This window comes from Pieris napi, chromosome 11 (genome assembly GCF_905475465.1).
Source record: "Pieris napi chromosome 11, ilPieNapi1.2, whole genome shotgun sequence".
Classification (NCBI taxonomy): Eukaryota; Metazoa; Arthropoda; class Insecta; order Lepidoptera; family Pieridae; genus Pieris; species Pieris napi.
Genome location: NC_062244.1, coordinates 11,019,550 through 11,044,462, shown reverse-complemented (window position 1 = coordinate 11,044,462; position 24,913 = coordinate 11,019,550). Strand labels below are relative to the sequence as shown.

Genomic DNA, 24,913 nt, shown 5'->3' with positions numbered 1-24,913 from the left:
TCCAAGTGTCTCACGGCCTCCGCGGCCTGAGAATTTAACTTGGAGTGGTCTTGGTTGACCAGAAGGTAGTCGTCTAGGAAGACTAGCACTCGACATCCCTTCGCACGTAAGGTCTCCGCGACCCAACATGATACTGCAGATAAAAGGTGTGGTACTGACGCTAGCCCAAAAGGAAGGCAAGTCATGTTTTCGTATACCTGCCCTTTTTAGCTGAGCCTTAAGAAAGGTCGGTGTGATCTCGCTGCCGGTAGATGGAAATAGGCTTGTGATAAATCTATTTATCATCCAGTCCCCTAGTTGAAGAAAGTCTGGGACTAAGCCGTGGGTGATCAACCGAAAATGTTTTGTCTTTACGAATCGGTTTAGTTCTCGCAAATCTACAACAGAACGCATCGTGCCGTTGCTTTTCCTGCGAAGAACCATTTTGGATATAAAACTGGGGGTTTTGTTGAGAACTGTTTGTAGGATACCTTGCTTGATTCAGGAGTTCTATGATTATCTGCGATGTCGTAGGTGACGGTTCGGTTGCGTATTGACTTACTATTCGATTTATTGGCATTAACAAAGCGGTTTCTTGTACAGAGGTATGCGGAATCCTTGAATTATGTTGGATAGTAATTTTTTTCCGTCATTGTTAGATAACGGGTAGTTTTAAAGTTGTTTATGACTATCGATTTTCCTGTTAAACGTTCGCATCGTTTCTTGTTTTAGGTGGGTATTACGAAAATTATTTTTTCCATTTTGTGCCTGGTGTCTGTATTTGGATGTAGACGCTTACGATTCTTTGTATCTAGGTTTAAAAAGCTCTTACTCTTGAAGGTTGCGGCGGAGATAACCAGAATTGCGGCCCACCGAGGGATTGTATTAGGAACGCGAGCTTACTTTTGTCAAATAAAAATTCCTCGCTAGGAGGTATATTACTAAGCGCAGTTTGAATAAGAATAATTTTATAAGAATAATTTTTATTTTCTCCCAAAAACAATAAGATAACAATTGAATTGAAAAGGTATTGGGAGACTGGTTTCCAAACTAGGCAAGAATACTTTTGTCCGAAATCTTACTTATTAATCTTTTACGCCTAGTTTCTATACATTCCGCTCGTTTTCCGCATACAATTTGCAGGGTTTGTTCATGCAATTTGTAAGAAGGTGATTCATTACCAACAATATACGATATTTTTGTGAAAAGATTTAATCGCGGGTTTTAATTCCGTTGGGTTATTACGAGTCCAGTTTATGATTTTTTGTAATCCAGATTGTAATAATTCCCTTTGACATAGGAGTTTTAAAAGCTTAATATATTATTATATTATTATATTTTATCATCAATATTTGTGACCAAGCCCAGAGATTTCGATTTTCGGGTCGACGGATTAATAAAAAATGGCTATAGTAGTTGGTCGGTCAGTGGGTACCCTCGTCATTGGACGCACTGGCGTTGACATTTTGTACATAATATCGTTGATGCATTATAAAATTTGTGAGGAAACTCACCTGATTATATAACGCGTCGATCATGGGATCGACCGTTACCTGTGCTACTCGTTTCCTTTTCTTTCGTGGCGGTCCCTCGCGCTCCGAGTCGCTATCAGACGCGCTGCTGGTGCACGTGGAGTCCTCTTTGTCTTGTTCGCGACCTTGCTCGACACTTTTTTAGACTACTTGCCTGATCGGCCCCGGCGGCGGCCTTATCGGCATCGTGAGTCCATTACGCAATTGTGATGTATAATAATGCGTTTTGCTAATAATTAACACTAAGAAAGACTATAAGGTTTTAAGTCGTTATTGAGTTGTTTCGGTTTCGACCGCACGCGGCGAAAGTACACAACGCTATGACTGTGGAAATGACACCGTCCTAGCTGGTTAAGATAAGTATGAAGTTGAGGCGATTACAGCGCCATCTATTCTATCCAAGCGGAACTATTTCACTCGGTATGTATCGCACTTCATGGCTAAGTATACATTGCTTCTTCATTATACAATGCTGTATGTTTTCCGGAGGCACATCAATATTATGGTTTTTAAATTCAGTCCCAGTTATACAGACCTAACACTAATAAATTACCACAAACAAAATTTTCTTAATTATAGCCGATAACTGAAGATGGCTGTGCGGTGTTACGAAGTGGGGGTGGTTCGCTAGTTGCGTGTGGGAGTGCGAATGGGACCGTCTCGATGCGTGATATTAGAAGTCCGGTGGTGTCCGAACACACGTTCAAAGCGCACAGTGCCTGCCTGTCTGACTTAGACATGCAGGGCAACTTGCTTATCACATCTGGATTCGCACAAACGTAAGTTTTAATATGTTTATTAAGTTTAAAGACTTTAATTCTCAAAAAGACATATGTCACTTACATGAGAATACTCTAGATTAACATAACATTGTAGTCGTTCTTAAAATAATCACAATAAAATATAGCCGTACATGCAATAAACTTAAAAATAAAAGTAACCGAAGAAATATGAATTAAAAGTAATTATAAGAAATGAATTTAAAAGTAATTTTGTCTAACATATTCACTTAGCTTCGATTTGAATGAATTGATAGAAGTAATATTTTTCATATCTGTGGGTAGTTTATGATACAGCTCTGCGTATTTATTGTTTTCACAATTCGTATAAGGACCTTATATGTTACGCTCGTTTTGGAAAGTCCATGTCAGAGATCATACCTTTTAGATGAATTTAGAAACCCCGTCATAAAGCTGCTTTTATTTTTAAATATTGACTAGAATACTAGTTAGATACAAATTAATTTAATAAAATGTTTACAGAAGCACAATGGCCGTAGCCGAACAGTACGTTTTAGTGTGGGACGTACGTCAGTTAAAAGCCGGTGGGGCGTGGTCACTTCCGGTCGCATCTCCGCCTTTATTACTCCACTTCCTGCCATCGGTTTCCGGTCGAGCGCTCGCAATGGCCAGTGCTGGACATGTGGCATTGCTCAATGTTAACAATAAAAGTGAATCCGGAAAGCAATCTGTTTTTCAAGTAAGATTTTTATCACGCAGAGTCAAATTATACCTAATTTATCTATGGTTAACGTGAATTTATTAATCAACGTGTCCTGAAATCCTGGTCAGTGGACAGATAACCAACCCACCTATATTTTCAGGCGCTTCTTATATTATAACAGAATAAACACATATTTCTTCTTAATTAATATTAATATGTTATAATTAACGGAATAAACACATATTTAGCTGGTTATATTCTTCTATATTATAGTGGCAGCCTGTGTATTTATATTTATAACATTTATCCACATGCTTTGGGTTTCTACATTTGAAACACGTGTTTTCATTATACAAGTGCAAATTTTATATGTGCGTCTGAATTATAATCAGAAGTGATTTAAATTGAGTATTTAAATCAATACTAATAAATATTAGAAAATAATAATAAATATAAATATAATATTAATAAATATTTATTAATTTAATTTTTCAAATGTAAACTGAACTTTATAGACTATAATGACTCCTTCTCCAGTCTTTGATTATTTAATTGTAATTAATTATTTGCATGCAATCAAAAACTATTTTTAATAATGCCAAAGAAGTATAACTTCTTACGCGCGTACATAAGTACACGCACCCTTTTTTGTTCATAGATAGTGTAACTATTGCTTTAAAGTAAAGAACCCAGCGAAATCGAAGTGAATACTTTGTGACTTGGATGCCCATATCCTAATCGCCTGGAAATGCCATTTCAGGTTGACACCCAAGGCTCTCTATGCACTGTCATGGACGTATCCAGTACCAGCCAAGCATTCGTCTTCGGAGATCAATCGGGACACGTGCATCTGTTCTCTTCTAAGCATAATAATGAACCTGTGTTCAATAACTTCTCAAGGTGAGTCTTAGGTAAAATTTTTCAAAATCTGAGACATTTTTAATATAAATTAAAAATACTTTTAGCTTGTGACGTCATTGGAATGAAATTTATGAATAATTGATTCTTATTTTTAAGTATGTTTAGGAAATAATTGTTAATAATTTGTTATTGTAAATGTTTTTCTATCAAAAATCACAAAGCAAATTAATTTGAAGAATTCAATTGTCTTTAAAAAAAATTAACATTCTTAAATTTGTTATAAAATTATGAAAAAAATAATCATTAACTGTTAAGAAATTTATTTGTTTTTTTTCTTACACAGATAAAAAAAATATACCTACACCATTAAAATATTCATTATATGAAATATAGCCCCGGAATTTAGCTCTTATTTTCAATTCTTGGTCTATAGTCTTTATAGTTTTAATATAAGGTCTATTTTCCAATACCATCAAACAAAAAAATACGATTTTTTCACCAGAGAAACAACATTTGCGACCCCAGTTCGTTTGCCGTACGTGGGTTTCAGTGAGACGTTCAGTTTCTCGTCAATACCTCTTCCGCCTCTCGCAAGTGGCTCCAAGTGGTTCCACGACCTGCCCGAAGAGTTCCTCAAAAAGGTTTCCAGGTAAATAGCAATTTTAATTTATAAACGCACCATTCGGAGGAGGCCTTGGTCGAGGGTAATAGTAGACTAAAAATGTTTTTTGCTTTGAGCGCGGCGACCGAATCAAGAAATTCCGTAACGATATAAACCTAACACACGATGACGTAATATAAGTGCGGCCAATACGCGTTAGAGTGGGACAGAATGACTCTGACGAGATCGCTGACGTAGCGTAAGCGCGGCCGGTGCAAAGAAAAGACTTAATAAAGAGAAAAAAAACTGCATAAATAAAAAATAAATAAATAATTAAAGTTGATAAAAAATGCTATGCATTAGCTTTACCGCGGCAGTTTGAAGTTGGGTAGCAACTGATTTGTTTAAACATAAGCTTGCAACTAAGATAATATAGAGGTAGTTGTTCATGGTTGCGACGCTGGATTAACAAAAAACCTTGGCTTATTGAAGAGTTCGTAAATCTAAGTGACTCTTATGTTATCGGACATTGTTGGAAACGAGAATGTTAAATTACAATTTGAGTGTGATAAAATCTAAAGGGCTTAACTAATGTTAGGTTACATAACTCGCTTTTATAGTTTTTTTCAAATAAAATGCTTTTATGATTATGAAACTATACAGATTAGTTCGTTGATAATGTATATTAACTACATTTTTTGTAATATCGAATCATTAACAAATTGTTAGCTAGAATTTATGCTTATTACTGTTATTTTTTATCTTTTAAGTTTTAGATATTATTAATTTTTAGTTATTATTATTCTTTTTTTTTGTTTTGTTTTTTTTTTTTGTGGTTGTTTGTTTAATTATTTTTCTTTGATAGATTTCTTATGTTCTAATGTAATGGATGTGTGTGTGTTAAATTTGTGATATCATATTTTCTTGTTTTTTTAGGTATACACATTGTTTTAGAATGTATAAATAAATAAATAAATTCTAAACGGTTGTAACGAACTCCTGTCTTTTTGTGATAGACAAATCCGAATAGCGCAACATTTGAATAGAACTTCTTTATACGGACACTTTACTTAGTAACTTGTAGCAGGGGTGTGAGCGAGACGCATATATGTTTATCAACTTATTGTTGTCCTTTTCCATTCCGCTGGAGGGTTATATTGTGCCCCATTTAAAATCTCAGATTACCAAAGAGTTAGGCCCTTGAATTACGATAGGCAATTTACTCGTAATGTTCAGGGGTTTTTTTTTAATTTAATTAACAATACTCTACTCCCCTGCCATTGTGTCCAGGGACTTTTTCTATCTCTAAAACTTGATACATTATATTAATTACAATAATCTACTTCACAAATGGTGTGTTACGCGTCTCGCGAAATACCCCCGGCTATATCGGTAATATTTTTATTTACAATGTTCATGGGCGTATTCCTCGCGAGACCAGGGCAGGCAGACGAATGCAGGAAGCTGAAAATACCCGCGAAGTGAGATTCAGAAACGAGACACACGCGCACGTCAAAATCCAATTAATTTTTAACGTACGAAAATCAGCTTAGCGCCTTGTTTCTTGTTTCCCTAACATTTCTTAACATAATCTGTGGTCGTGGCAATTTTTTTTATCTTTGTTAATACAGTAGAACCTCGATAACGTAAACCTCGGTAACATAAAAACCTCTGTTACTTCAAAAAATACTATGTTCCCTTCCCATCAGAGCCCAAAACCTCTATAACTTAAAATACGCAACCTCTATAACGTAAATAAATAATCTCTGTATAGGCCCTCAGTAACTAAAAGAAATGTTTCCAAAACCTCTATAACATAAAATTGTTTGTGAATGAGTCATTTTATAAGAGTGTCAAAACAAATGGTTTCGGTATTTATTGCTTGCACGTGTTTACTAATGTATTGTTAACGTAAACAATACATTACCTATTGTTTGCTTTATCTAAATTCTTCAAAGCTTTGCGGCGGTTAGCTTTGTGACAACGACTTACTTGCATCATAAGTTAATGTGTTAATGTATTCTCCTCTCTATTTGTCATTGAAAATCAAATCGATTTAGAAACAGTGAATTTTTTAAAACAAAAGAAAATCACAGATTTTTTTAAGTAGACTAAACCTTTAGTTGTTGTTTTATTTTTATGTAATGTAAGTAATGTGAATAAATATGATTACATATTTAATTTTCCATCCTTCTGATGCATTCAAGTAAAAATGGGAGGAAGGGTACATAGAAACATGTACATACCTCTATATTAACCTTTACCTGACATAGAACCTTGATAACTTAAAACCTCTATAACATAAAATATTTTGTGTTTCCCTTGGACTTTATCTTATCGAGGTTCTACTGTATTTAGACGTTATTTAAGCAATTCTTTGTATTTTTTTCAGGAAACCTCGACCAATCGACCCAGAAATTCTTAAGACCATGAAAATGAAAGGACCCATCGGGTATGCTCCCAATCCTGGTACGAGGAGACGTAATGAGGTAAAAAATAGTTAGGGCATTGGGCCGTTCAAGTATTACGTAAGCAGATTTACTGCAATTTATCCCCCCCCCCTCTTGTCAGCAAAAGTAAGCCCTGAAAAAATACATATTTTGTAGGAATCCTCAAAAATGCTTTTCGTTTTCAAGCTGGGTAAAAAAAAAATCTAAGAAATATAATTACTTTATGTATGAACAATTTTTCGTTTCAGTATCCATACATAGATGACAATCTGGATGATATCAAACAACCAAAACCAATAGACGATTCGACGCTGTCTATAAGGCCAATTCCAAGTTCATATCAGAAGGTAATATACACATTACACAGATTTTCTCTTAAAAGTCTTAAAACTAGTTTTTACCTTTGTTTATTTGGTCTACGGGAGCGTTCAAGTATTACGTAACGAATTGGGGGGGGGGGGGGGGATTCATTTTGTAAAACGTTACGATAAGGGGCGGGGATTAAATTACGCGTTATTGTTAATATTAGGTATAAAGAATCACTGGGTGGTCACGAAACTTTTTACTATTGGGTACAGATAAACGTTACGGCCCGTTACATGGGGGGGTTGGGGGGTCAATAATTTGAACGCTCCTTACACAATTTTTTTTTTGGTTAGTATTTCATTTTTCTTTGCCCTTACTAGGGTTAGAGAGATCTCTTGTTAGGAATAAGGCAGCCCGTTGCCTCTCTTGCCAATTAGATTGACAAATGATCATGATACAGATACAAAAAAGGTTGTAGCCCCACTGTTAAAAAAATGCAACAGTGGTAATTGATAAAAATCTTTTTCCAGGTCGAAGTAAGGTATAATAAAAATGAGCCGAATGCAATTTTGGACAACATAAATAGAACAGGTCTACCGGGAATCGAAGCTACGTTGCCCAATTCTTACTGTAATTCGATGATTCAGGTAAAATATATCACCATAGTTAATACTCTTACCACGCCTTAATAGTGGCCATTATTATCATTTTATTATAATAATTAAATGCTTTATCATGAGATGATGAGGCATAGTTGCAGGTGCGTTCTAACAACGTGCTAACTAACTTTTTGTAAAAATCTTGGCGATTTGACTCGACCTTGGGAATTTTTGTTACTGCCGTTCATATTTTTTTTATATAAAAGGTGGTTTAGGAGGCGCACTTGATGTAAAGTGATACTGGCCCCCCCATGAACAATCGGCAAACACTTAATACCTAAAAACATTATTTTTATTTTGAATATATTGTTTTTGCGAGCGCATTTAATAAATAAAATTTTGAAGTGCCAGCGTCTATTATATCATCGATGAACGCCGGCTGTACGCATTAAAAAAAAAACAAACCATAAATAATTGTCCCGTTACGCTCATTGTCCCATTTCGCTCATTGTACGCTTGCGCCGTATCTATTTCTCTTCTACTATGTGACTGTACCTACGCGGTGTCAGTCACAGAAGACTTATTGAATATACAAAATATGATTAAGATACATAACATTATTTGGGTCGTATTTTTTACATAGGACCCTTAATAGCCTATCAAGTACGCTAAGCAACAGGGGAGTGTCGATTCTCCCCTTTCCTAAAAAGGGATTGTATTTACTGCTGGTTGGTCTGGTAGGCTTGGCGTCTCCCGCCCGTATTGGAACACTTAAACTTAAATCAATTTTCCCGCTTTGCATATATCAGCGTTCAAGACAACGCTCACATGACATTTTTTTTTAATTTTTTTATTGGACAATTCACACCAATTTACCTAGTCCCATGCTAAGCTGGCGAAGCTTGTGTTATGGGTACTAGGCAACGGATATACATACATATTATAGATAGATAGACATATAAATATATATTTAAACACCCAAGACCTAAGCACCACACCAAATGCTCATTACATCGATGTTTATCTCAGCCGGGGATCGAACCCGGGACCCATGGATTCGCAGTCAGTGGTACTAACCACTAGACCAATGAGCCGTCTGTTCTGGTCATTGTTATAAGGTTTTGATATTTTTCCAGGTCCTGTACAACATGCCACCTCTGAAGTCGACCCTGATAGCTCACACGTGTGCGAAGGAGTTTTGTCTCACTTGCGAATTAGGTGTGTTGTTTAGTTTATTTTTGATTTGCGTAGCCATTTATAAACGCTGTCGGGTATTGGGAATTGACCTATCCCAGAGACGTACTTGAACGCCAGTTTTGTATTTTACTGGGCATATTTTTGTTTGTTTGTTTATCGACGAATTTGGTTGAGTTTTATTGCTTACGATTTGCTCGCTTTACGATAAGGAAAATGCCCATTTGCGTCTACAGTTTGTTTTATCTAATACATAATATTTTGTGTATAGTATAAGGAATATTCTAATATTCATTCAATGATATGTAGATGTATATGTATTCAACGTAATGTATTGAACTATTGACATGTATAGCCAAATAATTTGTTGCAAAGATTAGAAATATACCATAAATAGAAAACATGTTTTTTATTTCGAGTAATTTGACCCCGAATACCTGAAATACTGCAAAACCCACGTTTTTGGCATTAGCATTTGGGCATCGTCCTTCGAGTGGTTGTGGTATTTGGACTTATGGTTTACCAGACCTTTCTAGTGCCATCGTTTCCAGGTTTCCTATTCAGGACGCTCGACACCTCTGGAGGGGCGCCGTGTCAAGCGACTAACTTCTTAAGGGCGTTTCGTACCGTGCCTGAAGCTGCCGCGCTCGGACTGATATTGCCCGATCAGGGGATTGATAGAAAGATTGATCTCGTTGCCCTTATTCAGGTAATCGCATGGGGCTGTAAATAACGCTTGAGCCTTACCTACAACTGAGGTTCTTTCTTCACCAATACCAAGGGAAATTTACATCCTTAATGTCAAATTGCACGCCTCATTAGCGGAGCGGAGGCAGTGCTCTACTCTCGACATGTCAAAAAAGCCAGTCTTTCAAAACTTGAATGACTTTTTTCTCACTAATATAACACTTACAGGATAATATGAGTGAAATCGAGTTAAATAATCTATCAAGCACATATGGTATTTTTTATGAACAATTATTTTGTTTAACATAGTAAATAATAACATTAAAATCAATCATTCTTGGACGTCCGTCAGTCTGTGTTTATGGATCTATGTATGTGGCAGAGAAATTGGTTATAAAATTTATCGTACCAGAATCCTTTTTTTCTTATTATATAAAGTTATACCCTGGGCTGATTCCTAGTTAATATTAGCGTTCTAAGTACTGTCGTTTAATTATAATTTGTAAAAATCTAAAATACGACTATTTGTTTTAAAAAACTTGAGTTTTTGTTTTAGAATTTTTTTTAAATGTGAATGACCGCTATGAGGCGTGCACTTTTGGATTTTCCAAACTTTTTCACCTCTTGTCCAGCAAATCGTCAGTATATTGTATTTTCTTAATGTGAGACTGTATTTGTTTCGATAAATTAAAAAAGGTCTAAACGCATGTTAATTTTTTGGTTGAGGTTAACACATTTTGGAGGTAAGTAATGCAATGAAAATAATCTAAAGTAATGGCTTAATACAAAAGTCGTATAGGATAACTTCACAATATTTTATTCTAGAGCTGGAATAGATTTATTCTCCACCAAATCCATTATGAGCTTTTGGAGACTCGCAAAAAGGAGAAAGAGCTGGCGCTCCTCTCAGAAAATATCCCACATAAGGCAGTCCGATTAAAAAACCACATAAAAAAACCAATAAATGGTCAAGTTGAGGGCTACAAATACACTGAACTCGAGTTTCTCAATCTTGGTCCTTCGGAGACGGAACACGAACTACAAAATTGTATAGACGAAAGTTGGAAACATAATGGGGTAGATAAAGGTAATCTCAATGAACGTATACTAATTTAAATTAAGATATATATTATATATGTACGGGTGGATTGTAATCCTACTGAGCTGGTTTTAAGGCAGTTTTTGCCGCGCACCATCACTATTTGGAACTGGGCCACTGTAGTATTTCCGAACCACTTCAAGAAAATATTCTTAAACGATCGGCAACGCATTCGCGAACCTCCAGAGGGTTGAGAGTGTCCATTTTATCACCTAACATCAGATGAGCCTCTTACCCGTTTGCCCTCTGTTAATCTAATATATAAAATTCTCGTGTCACAATGTTCGTTCCCATACTCCTCCGAAACGGCTCGACCGATTCTTATGAATATTTTTAAGCATATTCAGTAATTCTGAGAAACGGCTACTATCTGCCCTTCAACCCCCTAAGTGATAAGGGGGTTGAAGTTGTCCATCCCAATTTTTTTTTATGATACGGTATACAAAAATACATACAACCCCTAATTTTCACCCCTTTACGATCAACCCCTATTTTATTATTGTAGATAGTTATTTTTATTGAACTAAAAAAAATGTTTCCTATATACATGGCAAAACAAACGTTTGCCGGGTCAGCTAGTAAGTTTATAAAAATTAAATTTGAAGTTTGGTTTCAAGAAAGTTTGATCTTAAGTTTATTTTTTTTAATATAGCAATGATGAATCACACGGAGAAACTTCAAAGTAATATAGACAAAGAGTTATCCAATGAGCACAGTGAGAGAGAGGAGTCTGAAATCTCAGAATTATTTGCGATTGCCCGACAGCAGTTGAATAGGTGTCTTAAGTGTAATAAGGAAGTAAGTATTTTTCATTTCCTATTAGATTTTCAGAAGATAAAAATTTTTCTACTACAGTGTTTTCGCTTGTTTTGATATATTCCTATTGTATCGTCTACACTTTTTTATTTTCTCGAGAATCGTCTAAACAGGATTACAATTCATTTGCAAGTTCTGTCTACCATTAAAAATGCATTTTTTTTAAATAATCCCATCTTATACGATGATAATAATTTTCTTTATTTGTATTTTGTCGTGTTTGAATTTCTAATTATTTTTCTTTACTCGTATTTTCTCGTGTTTAAATATCTAATTATTTTTCTTTATTTGTATTTTTCGTGTTTGAATTTCTGATTATATTATTTATTCGTATTTTCTCGTGTTTAAATTTCTAATTACTTTTCTTTATTTGTACCTTCTTGTGTTTATATTTCTAATTTACTTTTCTTTATTCATACCTTGTCGTGTTTGCATTTCTAATTATTTTTCTTCATATTTACCGGTCTCGACAAAATAAACTTTATCGATTGGTTTTGGCCTCAGATTTTTGCTCTTTACGTTCATGATCAGGCTTTTGTTACCTAACGATAGGTCAAGTTACCTCACGATATTTTCTGTCATCGCACGTAATAATTGCGCACATATTTGAAAACACTCGACCAGACACACACACCCTATTTAAACCTGGCGTTTAGTACTACCAGCCTATTGCACTTCGAGTTAGAAACCCTACTACTACACTACTGAGGCTAAACCTCACTATATTATTAAATCATTTCAGGAAGAACGCGAATCAGTGGTGCTGGCTTGTGCCCTCCAATATGCAACGAGAGACACCGAGCGCACGTGCGGGTTTTTGGAGCTCGTACGCGCGTCGCTATGTGCACGTCGTTCTACGCCCGCCTGGTGCGAGCGATGCGCGAAGTTTACGCCCACCACACAGCGCGGGCGGCTGGTTAGGCGAGTAATTATTAATTAAAATAAATACAATTAAATCTTTACTTTAATATTTGTCATAACAATAATTCTATTGTTTGTAGATAGATTAATTTGTGGATAATAAATAACTTGTAAAGCTTAGGTTTCCTAGAAAAGCGGTGCCGTTATCTAACGGTCGTAATGTAGCGTTGGGTGACGTCCCCCATACGTTGTGTATAAATAACATCGGAGTAGGTTTCCTAGAGAACGTTGAGTGTCACCGTAACGTCAAATAGGGGTGCTGTCATTTGCATGACGGCCGTCATAGCGGTGATAAACATTAGTTCAACGTTTTTCGCGTGTAGCGGTGCCCTATTTAATTAATACAATGAGTAGAAACGTGACTTGGACGAGCGAAAATGATGCTTTTTTTGCATTATGTTAAAAAGTAAAGACGGCCGTTATTAACAACCGTAAAATGATGGCCGTTAGTTAACGGCACCGCTTTTCTAGGAAAAGTAAACTTAATCGATATTAAGTACTCTAGTCTCTGTCTGGCTAACGGTGTTTACGCTGCGAGGAAAAGAGATAGACGAGTACTTAAAAATGTTTGCTTGTTACAGTTAAAATAAATGCATCGTTAATTTCTTAGGTTACCTCCAATATTGGCGATCAACTGTGGAGCAGTGACAGCCGAAGAGAAATTGTTCTGGGCGAAAGGGACTACTAAAGAAACGGTAATTTTATGTACAGGTAATAAATAATAATTGCAGTTTCAAGCCAGTTCTATATAAGCGCTTTACTAGAGAATTGACCATACAAAATGTTTCTTCTTTATGGGTTTGAAGACCATAGAAGTCCTTAGACTTCTATAATATATCCCTTATAGTACGAGATCCCGCTGCAGGATTGGTGCGCTCATCGACTATTTGTTTAAAACCAAATTTTTATGTTTATTTATAATTAAGAGAATATATATTTACTAGGGTGCCTATCAAAATTTGGCCGCCATTATTTTTAATTAAATTATTTTTAATTGATTTTTGGTAAAAAATTTCGTTCATTTATTATTTAAATAAAATAACGTCTACATCACGGTAATTAATATGAAGATTCTAAAAAATCACGGGTGCCGTTGCGCACATGGCCGCACCTCTTTGGCAGCCAGGTGTAAACAGGTATGATTTCGATAAATTTATACGTTTATAACCTATTTTTATTAATTATATGTCAAATTGAAGCTATTTTTTTTCTATTAATTATCATATAAAGTTGCTTAATTAAATCTGGCCGCAAATAAGGGCTACTGGCTGTTAAAGATAATAAATATTTAAGGTAGAGTGAAAGAGAGTTAGCGCGTAACATCATTTGTCAGACGAGGACAGCGTCGAACGTTATAGAGATTACGTTACGTTAATAGAGACGACTTATAAAAAATATGTAATTTTTTTCAAAATGACAAATTTAAAAATTGCAACAAAAAATTAATATTGATTTGATATATCGACGGTCTACTTAGCAATTTATTGAACATTTTGATGAAGCAATAATCATAAGCATAATAATGATATTAAATGGTTTTTTAAAATGATAATACATTTTGAAGTCATTGTTTTTTTCGTACAAATAAAAGATTCTCTAAAATGGAGTTAGATAATTTGCTAATTAGAACGTCGATATTTAATATTAATTTAAAAAATAAAAAAATAAAACCAAGGTGACTTAAGTAAAATAATTTTTTATTGCGAAAGTATTATTTAAAAAATTTATTAGATTTTATTCAAGTAATTAATTGTCTGTTACATATTAATTAAACATTTAAGCAAATTAAAAACTTAAAAAATTAATCTTATAACTCTTATATTTCCGTAACTCTTATTTAAAAATCTGAATCATCGGAGCTTTCTGTTGTACTATCATCGGAGCTATCACTTTTTGACGCATGCGCAATGGCTTAAAAGCGTCGCACAGCCGACAATCGCTGTCCTCGTCTGACAAATGATGTTACGCGCTAACTCTCTGGCCCTTCTCCCATTACGATACTTGTAGGGTACGATACTCGAGTATAATACTAGTTGGATACATGTTCGCTACGCGACGCTCGCATATTATGCTACTGAAAAATTACTAAATTCATCATTTGTGCGAACTTGTTTTTTGTAGACGGACGTTATGTCGAGCGACTCCAGTGACGAAGAAGCTCTTGCAGTTTTTCTGTTTTATAGAAATAGAAGACGTCAACGCAAGAGTAGAAAATACTGGATTCATCCATATATTGAAAGAAACATAAATTGTAGAGTTTTTGTAGCCGCACAAGAACTACAACATGATGATAAGAAATTTTTATCTTTCTACCGAATGTCTAAAGAGACCTACTTGCATCTTGTTAGATTATTAAAACCAGCTATACATCAACGAAATACTAAATTTAGAGAATGTGTCAGTGCGGAAGAAAGGATTCTGATAACCCTAAGGTAAATAATACTTCATTGTGACATATATAGGTAATTAAATGTTTATTAAATTTTAATATGTAAGTACTTTATAATTATTACTTATTCTTCATCTTCCTGTGATAATAACATAGGTATTGATTCATAATAAAGACTGGCAGTATTTGATTGTACTACATTCAGACTTTCGTTTATGGTAATTGGCGTACTTATTACCTCGGCAGCACTCATCGGTGAAGGAGTAGAATAAAGTGTGATGGGACTATTCATATTTTCACTACTTTGGTCCATTATATCGTCTATCAATGCAAGCACTCTTCTCTTAAACAGTCTTCTTTGACTATCAGTCATTTTGTTCACGTCCGATAGTAAACTCAGTAAGAACATTTTGTTTGAATTTTCAGTACTGTCACAGTTTTCTAGAATTTTAGATTGTTTAAATTTAAAATAAGCTGAAATGTCTTGCTCGGCTTGAGTTTCTTCCAGCTTCTTCCGTTTTTTTTTATTATTTGTTGATGGTGGTGGTAATTGCTGTTGCGAGATTGGTTGAGTGCTTGTACTAGTAGAAGGAAGAGATGATTGCTGTTGCGAGATTGGTTGAGTATTTGTACTAGTAGAAGGAAGAGATGATTGCTGTTGCGAGATTGGTTGAGTGTTTGTACTAGTAGAAGGAAGAGATGATTGCTGTTGCGAGATTGGTTGAGTGCTTGTAGGTACATTTTCTGTGAACTGTGTTTGTTCACATAGTTCAAGATCAGGTGTCTGTGGGTCTATCGTCTCTTTCAAATTTCCTGATGGTTTTCCTGCTGTTTTTATGAAGGGTACAGTAAATTGCATATAGTCTGCTAAGTAGTATGGTTTTTTTTGTGCAGTACCTGCTCCACTTTTGGCCGGTTTCAAGTGGCGAACAAAAACACTACGTAGATTTTTCCACTTTTCTTTAGCTTCTGATCCTGAAAATAACCTTAATATTAATTGTTTTTCAGATATTTGGGGTCAGGTTGTACGTTTGTAAGCCTAGGATTGTATTTTGCAAGAGGAGATAATACAATTTGCAAGGTCATAGCTGAAATGACAGTTATAATATGGGATATATTAAATGGAGACTATATGCCATTACCAGATGTGCAACATTGGAAAGACATTGCTGCTCGTTTTGATCGCCTCTGGAATTTACCCAACTGCTTAGGGGCATGTGATGGTAAACACATCAGAATAGAAAAATTACCTGATTCAGGATCAAGTAATTTTAATTACAAATCCTACCATTCGATAGTATTAATGGCATGTTGTGATTCCGATGGATTATTTACTGTTATCGAGACTGGCTATGCGGGTAGGAACAGCGACGGTGGAATTTTCAGTGCTTCCAGGATCAAACGTTGGATAGAACATGGACGTCTTAATATTCCTTTACCTTCCAAACTTCCTAATGACCAATCTAACTATGAATTTCCATACTATTTTATTGGGGATGAGGCATTTCCCCTTCTATCTTACTTGATGAGACCATATCCCCAAAGAACCTTGAATGACTTGAGAAGGGTATTTAACTACAGACTAAGCCGAGGGAGGAATACAATTGAATGTGCTTTTGGGATGATGGCTGAAAAATTTCAAGTATTAAGTACTGCTATAAGATGTCATACAATAGAAAAAGTATCAAATATAATAAAAGCAGTGTGTATTTTACACAACTATGTTCGAAAACGTGAGGGTATTCTATATAGTCCAAGGGAGTTTATACAAAACAGATCGGTCACTATTCCCGTTACAACGACAATACAACCTCATAATATAGAAATAACGGCAAATATGTCACCACATAATCAACGAAATTATTTAGCAAACTACTTTATATCTGAGCAAGGTTCATTGCCTTGGCAATACCAATCCTGTTTGCAGAATACAATGTAACATTGATAATAATAAACTATGTATGTGTACAAAAAAAACCAACCTGTTATTTGAAATTTGTTCCCAATTTCTGCCCAAGTCTTGTCTATTATATTTTTTCGCATGTATTCAGGTAGTTTATAGTTATATAAACAAGCATGTTTTTCAATTTCTTGTACAAACTTAATATTTGTTTCTTCCTCCGCCGCCATCTTGCCGAAACCCGCGAGACGCGACGCACAAGCGACCAACACGGCGGGTATCGCGAGACTAGTCGCGAACGCGTAGAATACCAGTATCGTAATGTGAGAGTGTCCATATAAATGTATGTGAGATACTTCGCGGCGACTAGTCTCCGAGACTAGAGTCGCGCGGGCGTATCGTAATGGGAGAAGGGCCTCTTTCACTCTACCTTAAATATTTATTATCTTTAACAGCCAGTAGCTCTTATTTGCGGCCAGATTTAATGAAGCAACTATATTTACTAGGAAATATATATTCTCTTAATTATAAATAAACATAAAAATTTGGTTTTAAACAAATAGTCGATGAGCGCAGCAATCCTGCAGCGGGATCTTAGACCATTATATTCTAAAACATATCTCAAGTCACAATCTCGTCTTGAGCGTTGTCAAATGTTTCCAACACAGACAGAAATAATTGTTCCTGAAATTAGATTTAAGTGTGATTGACGTTCTGCTACGACTAATACGAAAATCATCTTAAAGTGTATTTTCACTGTCTCTTTTCATCGCGGCGTACACCATATGATAGAAAGAGACAAACATTTTAATAATTGTTCCTGAAATTAGATTTATGTGTGATTGACGTTCTGCTACGTATAATACGAAAACTAACGAACATTAATCTTAAAGTGTATTTTAACTGTCTCATTTCATCGCGGCGTACACCATATGATAGAAAGAGACAACCACTTTCATAATTGTTCTAGAAACAAGATTTAAGTCTGAATAATACGAAAATCTAACGAACTTTAATCTTTTAAGTTTATTTAACTTTCTCTTTTAATCGCGGTGTACACCATATGATAGAAAGAGACAAACACTTTAATAACTGTTCCTGAAATTAGATTTATGTGTGATTGACGTTCTGCTACGAATAATACGAAAATCTAACAAACTTTAATCTTTAAGTTTATTTAACTGTCTCTTTTCATCGCGGCGTACACCATATGAGAGAAAGAGACAAAGAGTTTAATAAACAATACCAATGATTTATTTTATGGTTTAAAGAGAAAATGCATAAATTATGTTTGGCCAATTGCAGCCTGAATCCATAAAACGCAACGGGAATGTCAAGCCATGTAGGTATGGGCTGCACTGCGCAAGACCTGGCTGCAGATTTAAGCATCCAGATAGGTGAGTACTTTTTGAAGTTATACTTCTTGAGGCGCGTTATGAAAAATTTATGAGAGTGAAATTTTACGATGCCCGCGCACCGTGACACAAAATTAACAGAATGAAGTTGCCCACGGAAGATGCTACGGCATTGAACATAATTTAAAAATAACATTCGAATAATAATAGAATTTATGTTACACTTAAAGTAAGAGAATAATAATAAATATTTATTTATTTAATTTTTCAAATGTAAACTGAACTTTATTGACTATTATGACTCATTTTCCGGTTTTTGATTATTTAATTGTAATTAATTATTTGCATGCAATCAAAAACTATTTTTAATAATGCCAAAGAAGAATAACTTCTTAAAGCCGATTTACATTATCTTAGTGTTTAGGAGAGTGCTTTAGTACAACTTGAAAGGCAAGTTCTTTAGCGTAGCGTTTACTAAAGCAAGTAGCGTTTACATGTTTCAACTAACGTACTATCCTAAAGCACTCTCCTAAACACTAAGATAATGTAAATCGGCCTTTACGCACTTAAAAGGTACACGCACCCTTTTTTTTTAAAATGGTCCAACCATTTTAACCGACTTAAGAAAATGATTTTATGAATCCGACGTGCACTGTGTTTGTGTACGACACGACGTGCACCACCACTTCTAATTGTACTTAAGCTGCGAAAGATCATACAGGAAACAATTTTTACAAGAAGTTTATTTAGATTTTTGCTTACCGGCCCAGTAATTCATTAAATTTTTGTTTAATACTTTTTCGGCGATTAGGTGTTTGTTTTAAAAGGAATTACATACGGTACCCTAAAGAAGATCGCTGACATCGCGGCACGTGTATGGTCAACGTGCCGGCTTCAAGGAATTACTCTGCTGACACAGTGTTTACCGCGATTTAACATTTTAATTAAATAAAATATGTTTGCCACTCCGTATATATCTAGCATCGATAACGGATGTAATTTTGTAATTTAATTATAAGTTTAAATATAATAAATACCTAGCTAACTATTGGTTTTTTTTGGGAGTCCGGGCTGACGAAATCGTAATTGGCGCAGTCGGTAGGATACTTTCGGGGCTACTACGATCGTTATAAAGAAGATTTCCGGGGTCTAGATTCGACACCGCGCGCGGTCGTTCTAGCTGTCGCTCTTAAGCGTTCACCGAAGTATCAAAGAACATTTGGAAGCAGCCGGGGCGTACTCAAACTTCAGTACAACGCAAAGAAAACCAGGGAAGTCGACGAGTTATGTGAGTACATTGAATTATTTTTCCATCAGTGTTGCTTTCTCCTCGTCACAATTTTCCGTCCTACGAAAAATAGTCCTGTGTCCTCCAGGCATAAAATTCGTAGGGATAGCTTAGTAGACTTGAATCGTCAATTAGGTATAGACTCGAATCGTCAATTAAGTGAAGGCTCGAATTGCCCTTCAGTAGATTTAAATAATTTTCCTGAGAGCTCGAATTGCCCTCAAAGTTTAGACAGTAGGTTGAATTTAAGTTTTAGTAATTTAAAATATAAAATGGATCCTGATACAGTATATAAGGCTCTCCGCCCAGTTCCTGAATTTGACGGTAACCCACATATTCTCCCTAGATTTATTAGAATATGTGATCAGATCGTAATTCAATGCGTAAAGGACGAGTTAGGATATGAGTTATCGAATTTATGTGTTATAAATGGCATTTTAAATAAAATTACTGGTTCCGCAGCTCGTACAATAAATTCAAATGGTATTCCTGAAAATTGGTTAGGAATTAGAAATACTTTAATTAATAATTTTTCTGACCAAAGGGACGAGACCGCTCTATACAATGACTTAGCATTAGCGACACAGTGTAATGAGACTCCACAGGAATTCTATGACAAATGCCAAAACCTTTTTAGCACTATAATGTCTTATGTATCGTTGCACGAGACATTAGAGACAACTATAGAAGCTAAGAGAATTTTATATCGAAAATTAACTTTACAAGCGTTTGTAAGAGGTTTAAAAGATCCTCTCGGGTCCAGAATCAGGTGTATGAGACCTGAAACAATTGAGAAGGCTTTGGAATTTGTCCAGGATGAACTTAATGTTATGTACTTGCAGCAGCGAAATAATTTAGCAACAGATCTGAAGAAACCATTATTACCATTAACACCACACAACTCACACCAACAATTTACACAGCCTAAATTTCCTCCTATGAATAATAATTTTAATTCTCCTAAATTTTTACCCGGACCTAGTTGGCATAAACCTAATTTTAATCCCCAATTTAATAGTCATCAGCGCATGCCTATGCAACCAACGCGTACTCAGCAAATTTTCCGAGCACCATTGCCTAATAATAACAGTGGTTTTAGAATACCTAACAGGAACCCTCCACAGAATAATTCTGGCCCTAAGCCTATGAGTGGAGTGAGTCATTTTGTGACAAAACCTTTACCACCTAGAATTACCGGTCATGATTGGCAAAAATTCGGCAATCCTCCTCCATCTAATTACTTTAAGTTTAGAGAAGTTAATTTTAATGAATTTAATGATTATAATGATTATGAATACGACAATGATTATGGTGACTATAATTATTGTAATACTGACTATGACTATAATGACTATTATGGACAATACTCTTATTGTGACTCAGATAATTATCAGCACTATGAACAACAAGATTTACCACCAATAGAGGATATTCGCTATAATAATAACATGCCTAGTACTAGTAAAGACATTGAACCGAGACATTCCAAAGGTAGGAAACGTCAGGATTTTCAACAGAGCCATCGAAAATCCCCACCAGAATAGAATTAAATATACAATCAAAAAAAGAATTGCCTTATATCAAAATTAACAATCCACCTTTAAAACTTCTTATTGATACAGGAGCAAACCAATCATTCATAAGTCCTGAAGCAGTAGATAAATATTTCAGTAATATTCCAAAAATGTACGATCCTTTTGAAGTTACTAATTCTAGATTAACAAGTGTTCATGAACACTCAATATCAATTCCTAGTTTTCCTGAATTTAATGATACTAAAAATATAAAATTATTTATCTATAAATTTCATAATTATTTTGATGGTTTGATAGGATTAGATTTATTAGAAAACTGTAGAATCGATTTTAAAGACGATATACTAATCACTGACAATGCAAAAATCCCTCTATTGCGTTATAAATGTAAAAAATACACAGAACAAATAATACCAGCGAAATCATCTCGTTTAGTTGGTATACCGATACATCATGACGATGGTGACGTGTTTATACCAGAACAAATAATAAGTAATTGCATTATTCACGAATGCATTACTAATGTGACTGATCGGACTGGTATAGTAGAAGTTGAAAACATGACAGACGAAGACATTGTATTTCCAATAGACAGACCTTTACAACTTGACTTATTTAACTTTGAAAGTTCTTATACTGAACTAGACTCAGACAGGGTAAACCAAGTTTTAGATAGACTTAGAACTGACCATTTAAATAGTGAGGAACGAGTTAATTTAGAAACCCTATGTAAGCGCTACGCTGACATATTTTACATTGAAGGTGAACCATTAACCTTCACTAATAAAATCAAACACAGTATTAGAACTCATGATGAAAACCCAGTCTATACTAAAAGTTACCGATATCCTTTTGTACATCGTCAGGAAGTTAGGGAACAGATAAGTAAAATGCTCGAACAAGGTATAATACGACCTTCTGACTCTGCTTGGAGCTCACCCATTTGGGTAGTCCCAAAGAAAGCTGATGCATCTGGTAGACAAAAATGGCGACTTGTAGTGGACTTTAGGAAGTTAAACGACAAGACTATTGACGATAAATACCCTATTCCAAACATCACTGACGTTTTAGACAAATTAGGTAGGTGTCAGTATTTTACGACTCTTGACCTTGCATCTGGCTTTTACCAAGTCGAGATGAATCCTGAAGACATACCGAAGACAGCATTTAACGTAGAACACGGTCATTTTGAATTTCTACGCATGCCAATGGGACTCAAAAATTCACCTTCGACATTTCAGCGTGTAATGGACAACATCCTTAAGGGTTTACAAAATGAGATATGTTTAGTGTACCTTGATGACATCATAGTTTTTAGCACATCTTTGCAGGAGCATATAATTAATTTAGAAAAAGTATTTAACAGACTGAGAGAGTCCAATTTTAAGATCCAGATGGACAAATCTGAATTTTTAAAACTTGAAACTGCTTACCTTGGTCATATAATTAGTAATGAAGGTATTAAACCGAACCCCGATAAAATTAGAGCCATAAAAAATTATCCTTTACCTAAAACAACAAAGGAAATTAAACAATTTTTAGGACTATTAGGTTATTATAGGAAGTTCATACCTGACTTTGCACGACTAACGAAACCGATGACTAAATGTCTTAAAAAGACTAACAAAATAACTTTAGACTCTGACTATATCAAATGTTTTGAGAAATGCAAAACCTTACTTACTAACGATCCTATTTTACAATATCCCGACTTTAATAAAGAGTTCATTCTGACAACAGACGCCTCCAACGTAGCTTTAGGAGCAGTACTTTCACAAGGCACAGTAGGCTCTGACAAACCGATCTGTTATGCTTCTAGAACATTGAGTGACAGTGAATTGAATTACAGTACTATCGAAAAAGAACTTTTGGCAATAGTTTGGGCAACTAAGTATTTTAGACCCTATTTGTTTGGTAGGAAATTCAAAATTATTACAGACCATAAACCACTCCAGTGGATTATGAATTTGAAGGAACCGAACTCGAGACTGACGCGATGGCGACTTAAATTGAGTGAGTTTGACTATACAGTGATTTACAAAAAAGGAAAATACAATACCAACGCTGACGCTTTATCCCGTGTACAAATTAATAATGAGGAAATAGAATCACTCCTTAAAGAATGTGGTATAGATGTGTCAGTAAGACCAGAACCACCAGGATCTACTACGGTAACAGCACACACATCCGCTGAAAATCCTATCCTCGAAATACCCATCTCAGATGAACCACTTAACAAATTCCATAGACAGGTTTGTTTGACTATAGTAGGTGACATTAAAAGAAGACCGAATGTTACTAAACCTTTTGATACCCATACGCGTACACATATTCAAGTTTCAGAGTCTTCATTAGAACAAGACGTCATAAATGCAATAAAAGAATTTGTCAATCCTAAAATAAAGACTGCTATTAAAATAACTCCACCATTAGGTATGTATTCGATAATCCCAATCTTACAAAATAACTTTAAATGTAACTCTATGCATCTGGTTTTAGTAAAAACCGAGTTAGAAGATGTTAAGGAGTATTTACGGCAGCAAGAAATAATTAAACACTATCATGAAGGTAAAACTAACCATAGAGGTATCAATGAATGTTATTTAGCCTTATCACGTCGTTATTACTGGCCTAAAATGAGGGAAGAAATCACTAAATACATAAATGAATGTACAATTTGCGGACAAACTAAATATGACAGAAATCCAATTAGACCACAGTTTAACATAGTACCACCTGCAACAAAGCCTTTTGAGATAGTTCATATGGACCTATTCACAGCGCAAGCTGAAAAATATCTTACCTTTGTAGATTCTTTTTCAAAATACGGCCAAGCATATCACTTACGAGATGGTACAGCTATAAGTATCATTCAAGGTCTATTACATTTCAGTACTCATCATGGACTACCTTTGACTATTGTGACAGATAACGGGACTGAGTTCACTAATCAACTTTTCGCAGAATTTGTTAGACTTCATAAAATTAATCATCATAGAACACTAGCTCATTCGCCTAATGACAACGGAATTATTGAAAGATTCCATTTTTCCTTACTAGAACACCTTCGTATCCTTTGCCTGAAAAATAAAGATGAACCCACAATAAATCAAATACCTTATGCAATCCTAGCTTATAACAGTTCAGTACATAGTTTCACCAAATGTAGACCACACGATATCATAAGAGGTCATTTTGATCCTAGAGACCCTTTAGATCTTAATTTAGCTGAACACCTTATGCAACAATATATTATAACTCATAGAGACCAAATGAAGACAGTATATGAAATGATTAGCGAAGCTACAACTATTGACCGTACGAATTTAATGACTAATAGAAATAAAAATCGTGAGCCAGAAACTGAATATGTACCCGATCAGCAGGTTTTTATTAAGAACCCCTTAGCAAGTAGACAAAAGTTAGCACCACGATACACTCACGACACAGTTCTTGCAGATCTACCCATACACATTTACACTTCAAAGAAAAAGGGACCTGTTGCTAAATCTCGCTTGAAACGTGTACCAAAGTCATCAAAATTGTTACAGGTACCGACTAATACTGAAAATGACAATGACGAAGGCAGCAGAGTTAAAACTTGACTTAATTTTTAGCTATTATTACTGAAAATACAGATGATTTATATTTAGAGCTAATCAGGATAGAGAATATTTTAGGATTTATACGTGCAGCGAGCACGCATCATAGTATGATAAGCATAGATAACTTAGAATACATGATAGGTAGATTAAGAGAAATATATAGTAATAATGAAATCTTAGATATTGATTTGAGAGAATATTATAATCTTATAAAACCAGGTAGTTATTTCATAGGTAAGAGAATTGTTATAATTTTTAAAATTCCTATAATATCTAAAGATAGTTACGACCTATTTAGGCTTGCCATTGTTCCTAATAAATTCCAACAGACCTTTATACCTATACATCCTTTC

General features: G+C 35.0%; 2 protein-coding genes across 2 annotated transcripts in view; both read left to right on the top strand.

Annotated features, from left to right (window-relative positions):
• Positions 1 to 24,913, top strand: part of LOC125054236 (PAN2-PAN3 deadenylation complex catalytic subunit PAN2) — a 44,444-nt gene that overhangs the window by 5,980 nt on the left and 13,551 nt on the right. Inside the window, exons 6-19 of the mRNA XM_047656003.1 lie at positions 2,091 to 2,290; positions 2,774 to 2,990; positions 3,715 to 3,854; positions 4,318 to 4,464; positions 6,809 to 6,905; positions 7,115 to 7,213; positions 7,703 to 7,819; positions 8,908 to 8,989; positions 9,517 to 9,674; positions 10,478 to 10,739; positions 11,404 to 11,549; positions 12,310 to 12,488; positions 13,099 to 13,183; positions 18,083 to 18,174. Coding sequence (XP_047511959.1) covers positions 2,091 to 2,290; positions 2,774 to 2,990; positions 3,715 to 3,854; positions 4,318 to 4,464; positions 6,809 to 6,905; positions 7,115 to 7,213; positions 7,703 to 7,819; positions 8,908 to 8,989; positions 9,517 to 9,674; positions 10,478 to 10,739; positions 11,404 to 11,549; positions 12,310 to 12,488; positions 13,099 to 13,183; positions 18,083 to 18,174 — 2,021 coding nt within the window. The remainder of the gene's footprint in view (positions 1 to 2,090; positions 2,291 to 2,773; positions 2,991 to 3,714; positions 3,855 to 4,317; positions 4,465 to 6,808; positions 6,906 to 7,114; positions 7,214 to 7,702; positions 7,820 to 8,907; positions 8,990 to 9,516; positions 9,675 to 10,477; positions 10,740 to 11,403; positions 11,550 to 12,309; positions 12,489 to 13,098; positions 13,184 to 18,082; positions 18,175 to 24,913) is intronic.
• Positions 14,575 to 16,858, top strand: LOC125054237 (protein ALP1-like). The gene is made up of 2 exons (XM_047656004.1): positions 14,575 to 14,920; positions 15,886 to 16,858. Exons 1-2 carry the CDS (start codon positions 14,619 to 14,621, stop codon positions 16,814 to 16,816), a joined length of 1,233 nt encoding a protein of 410 aa, XP_047511960.1. The 5' UTR covers positions 14,575 to 14,618; the 3' UTR covers positions 16,817 to 16,858.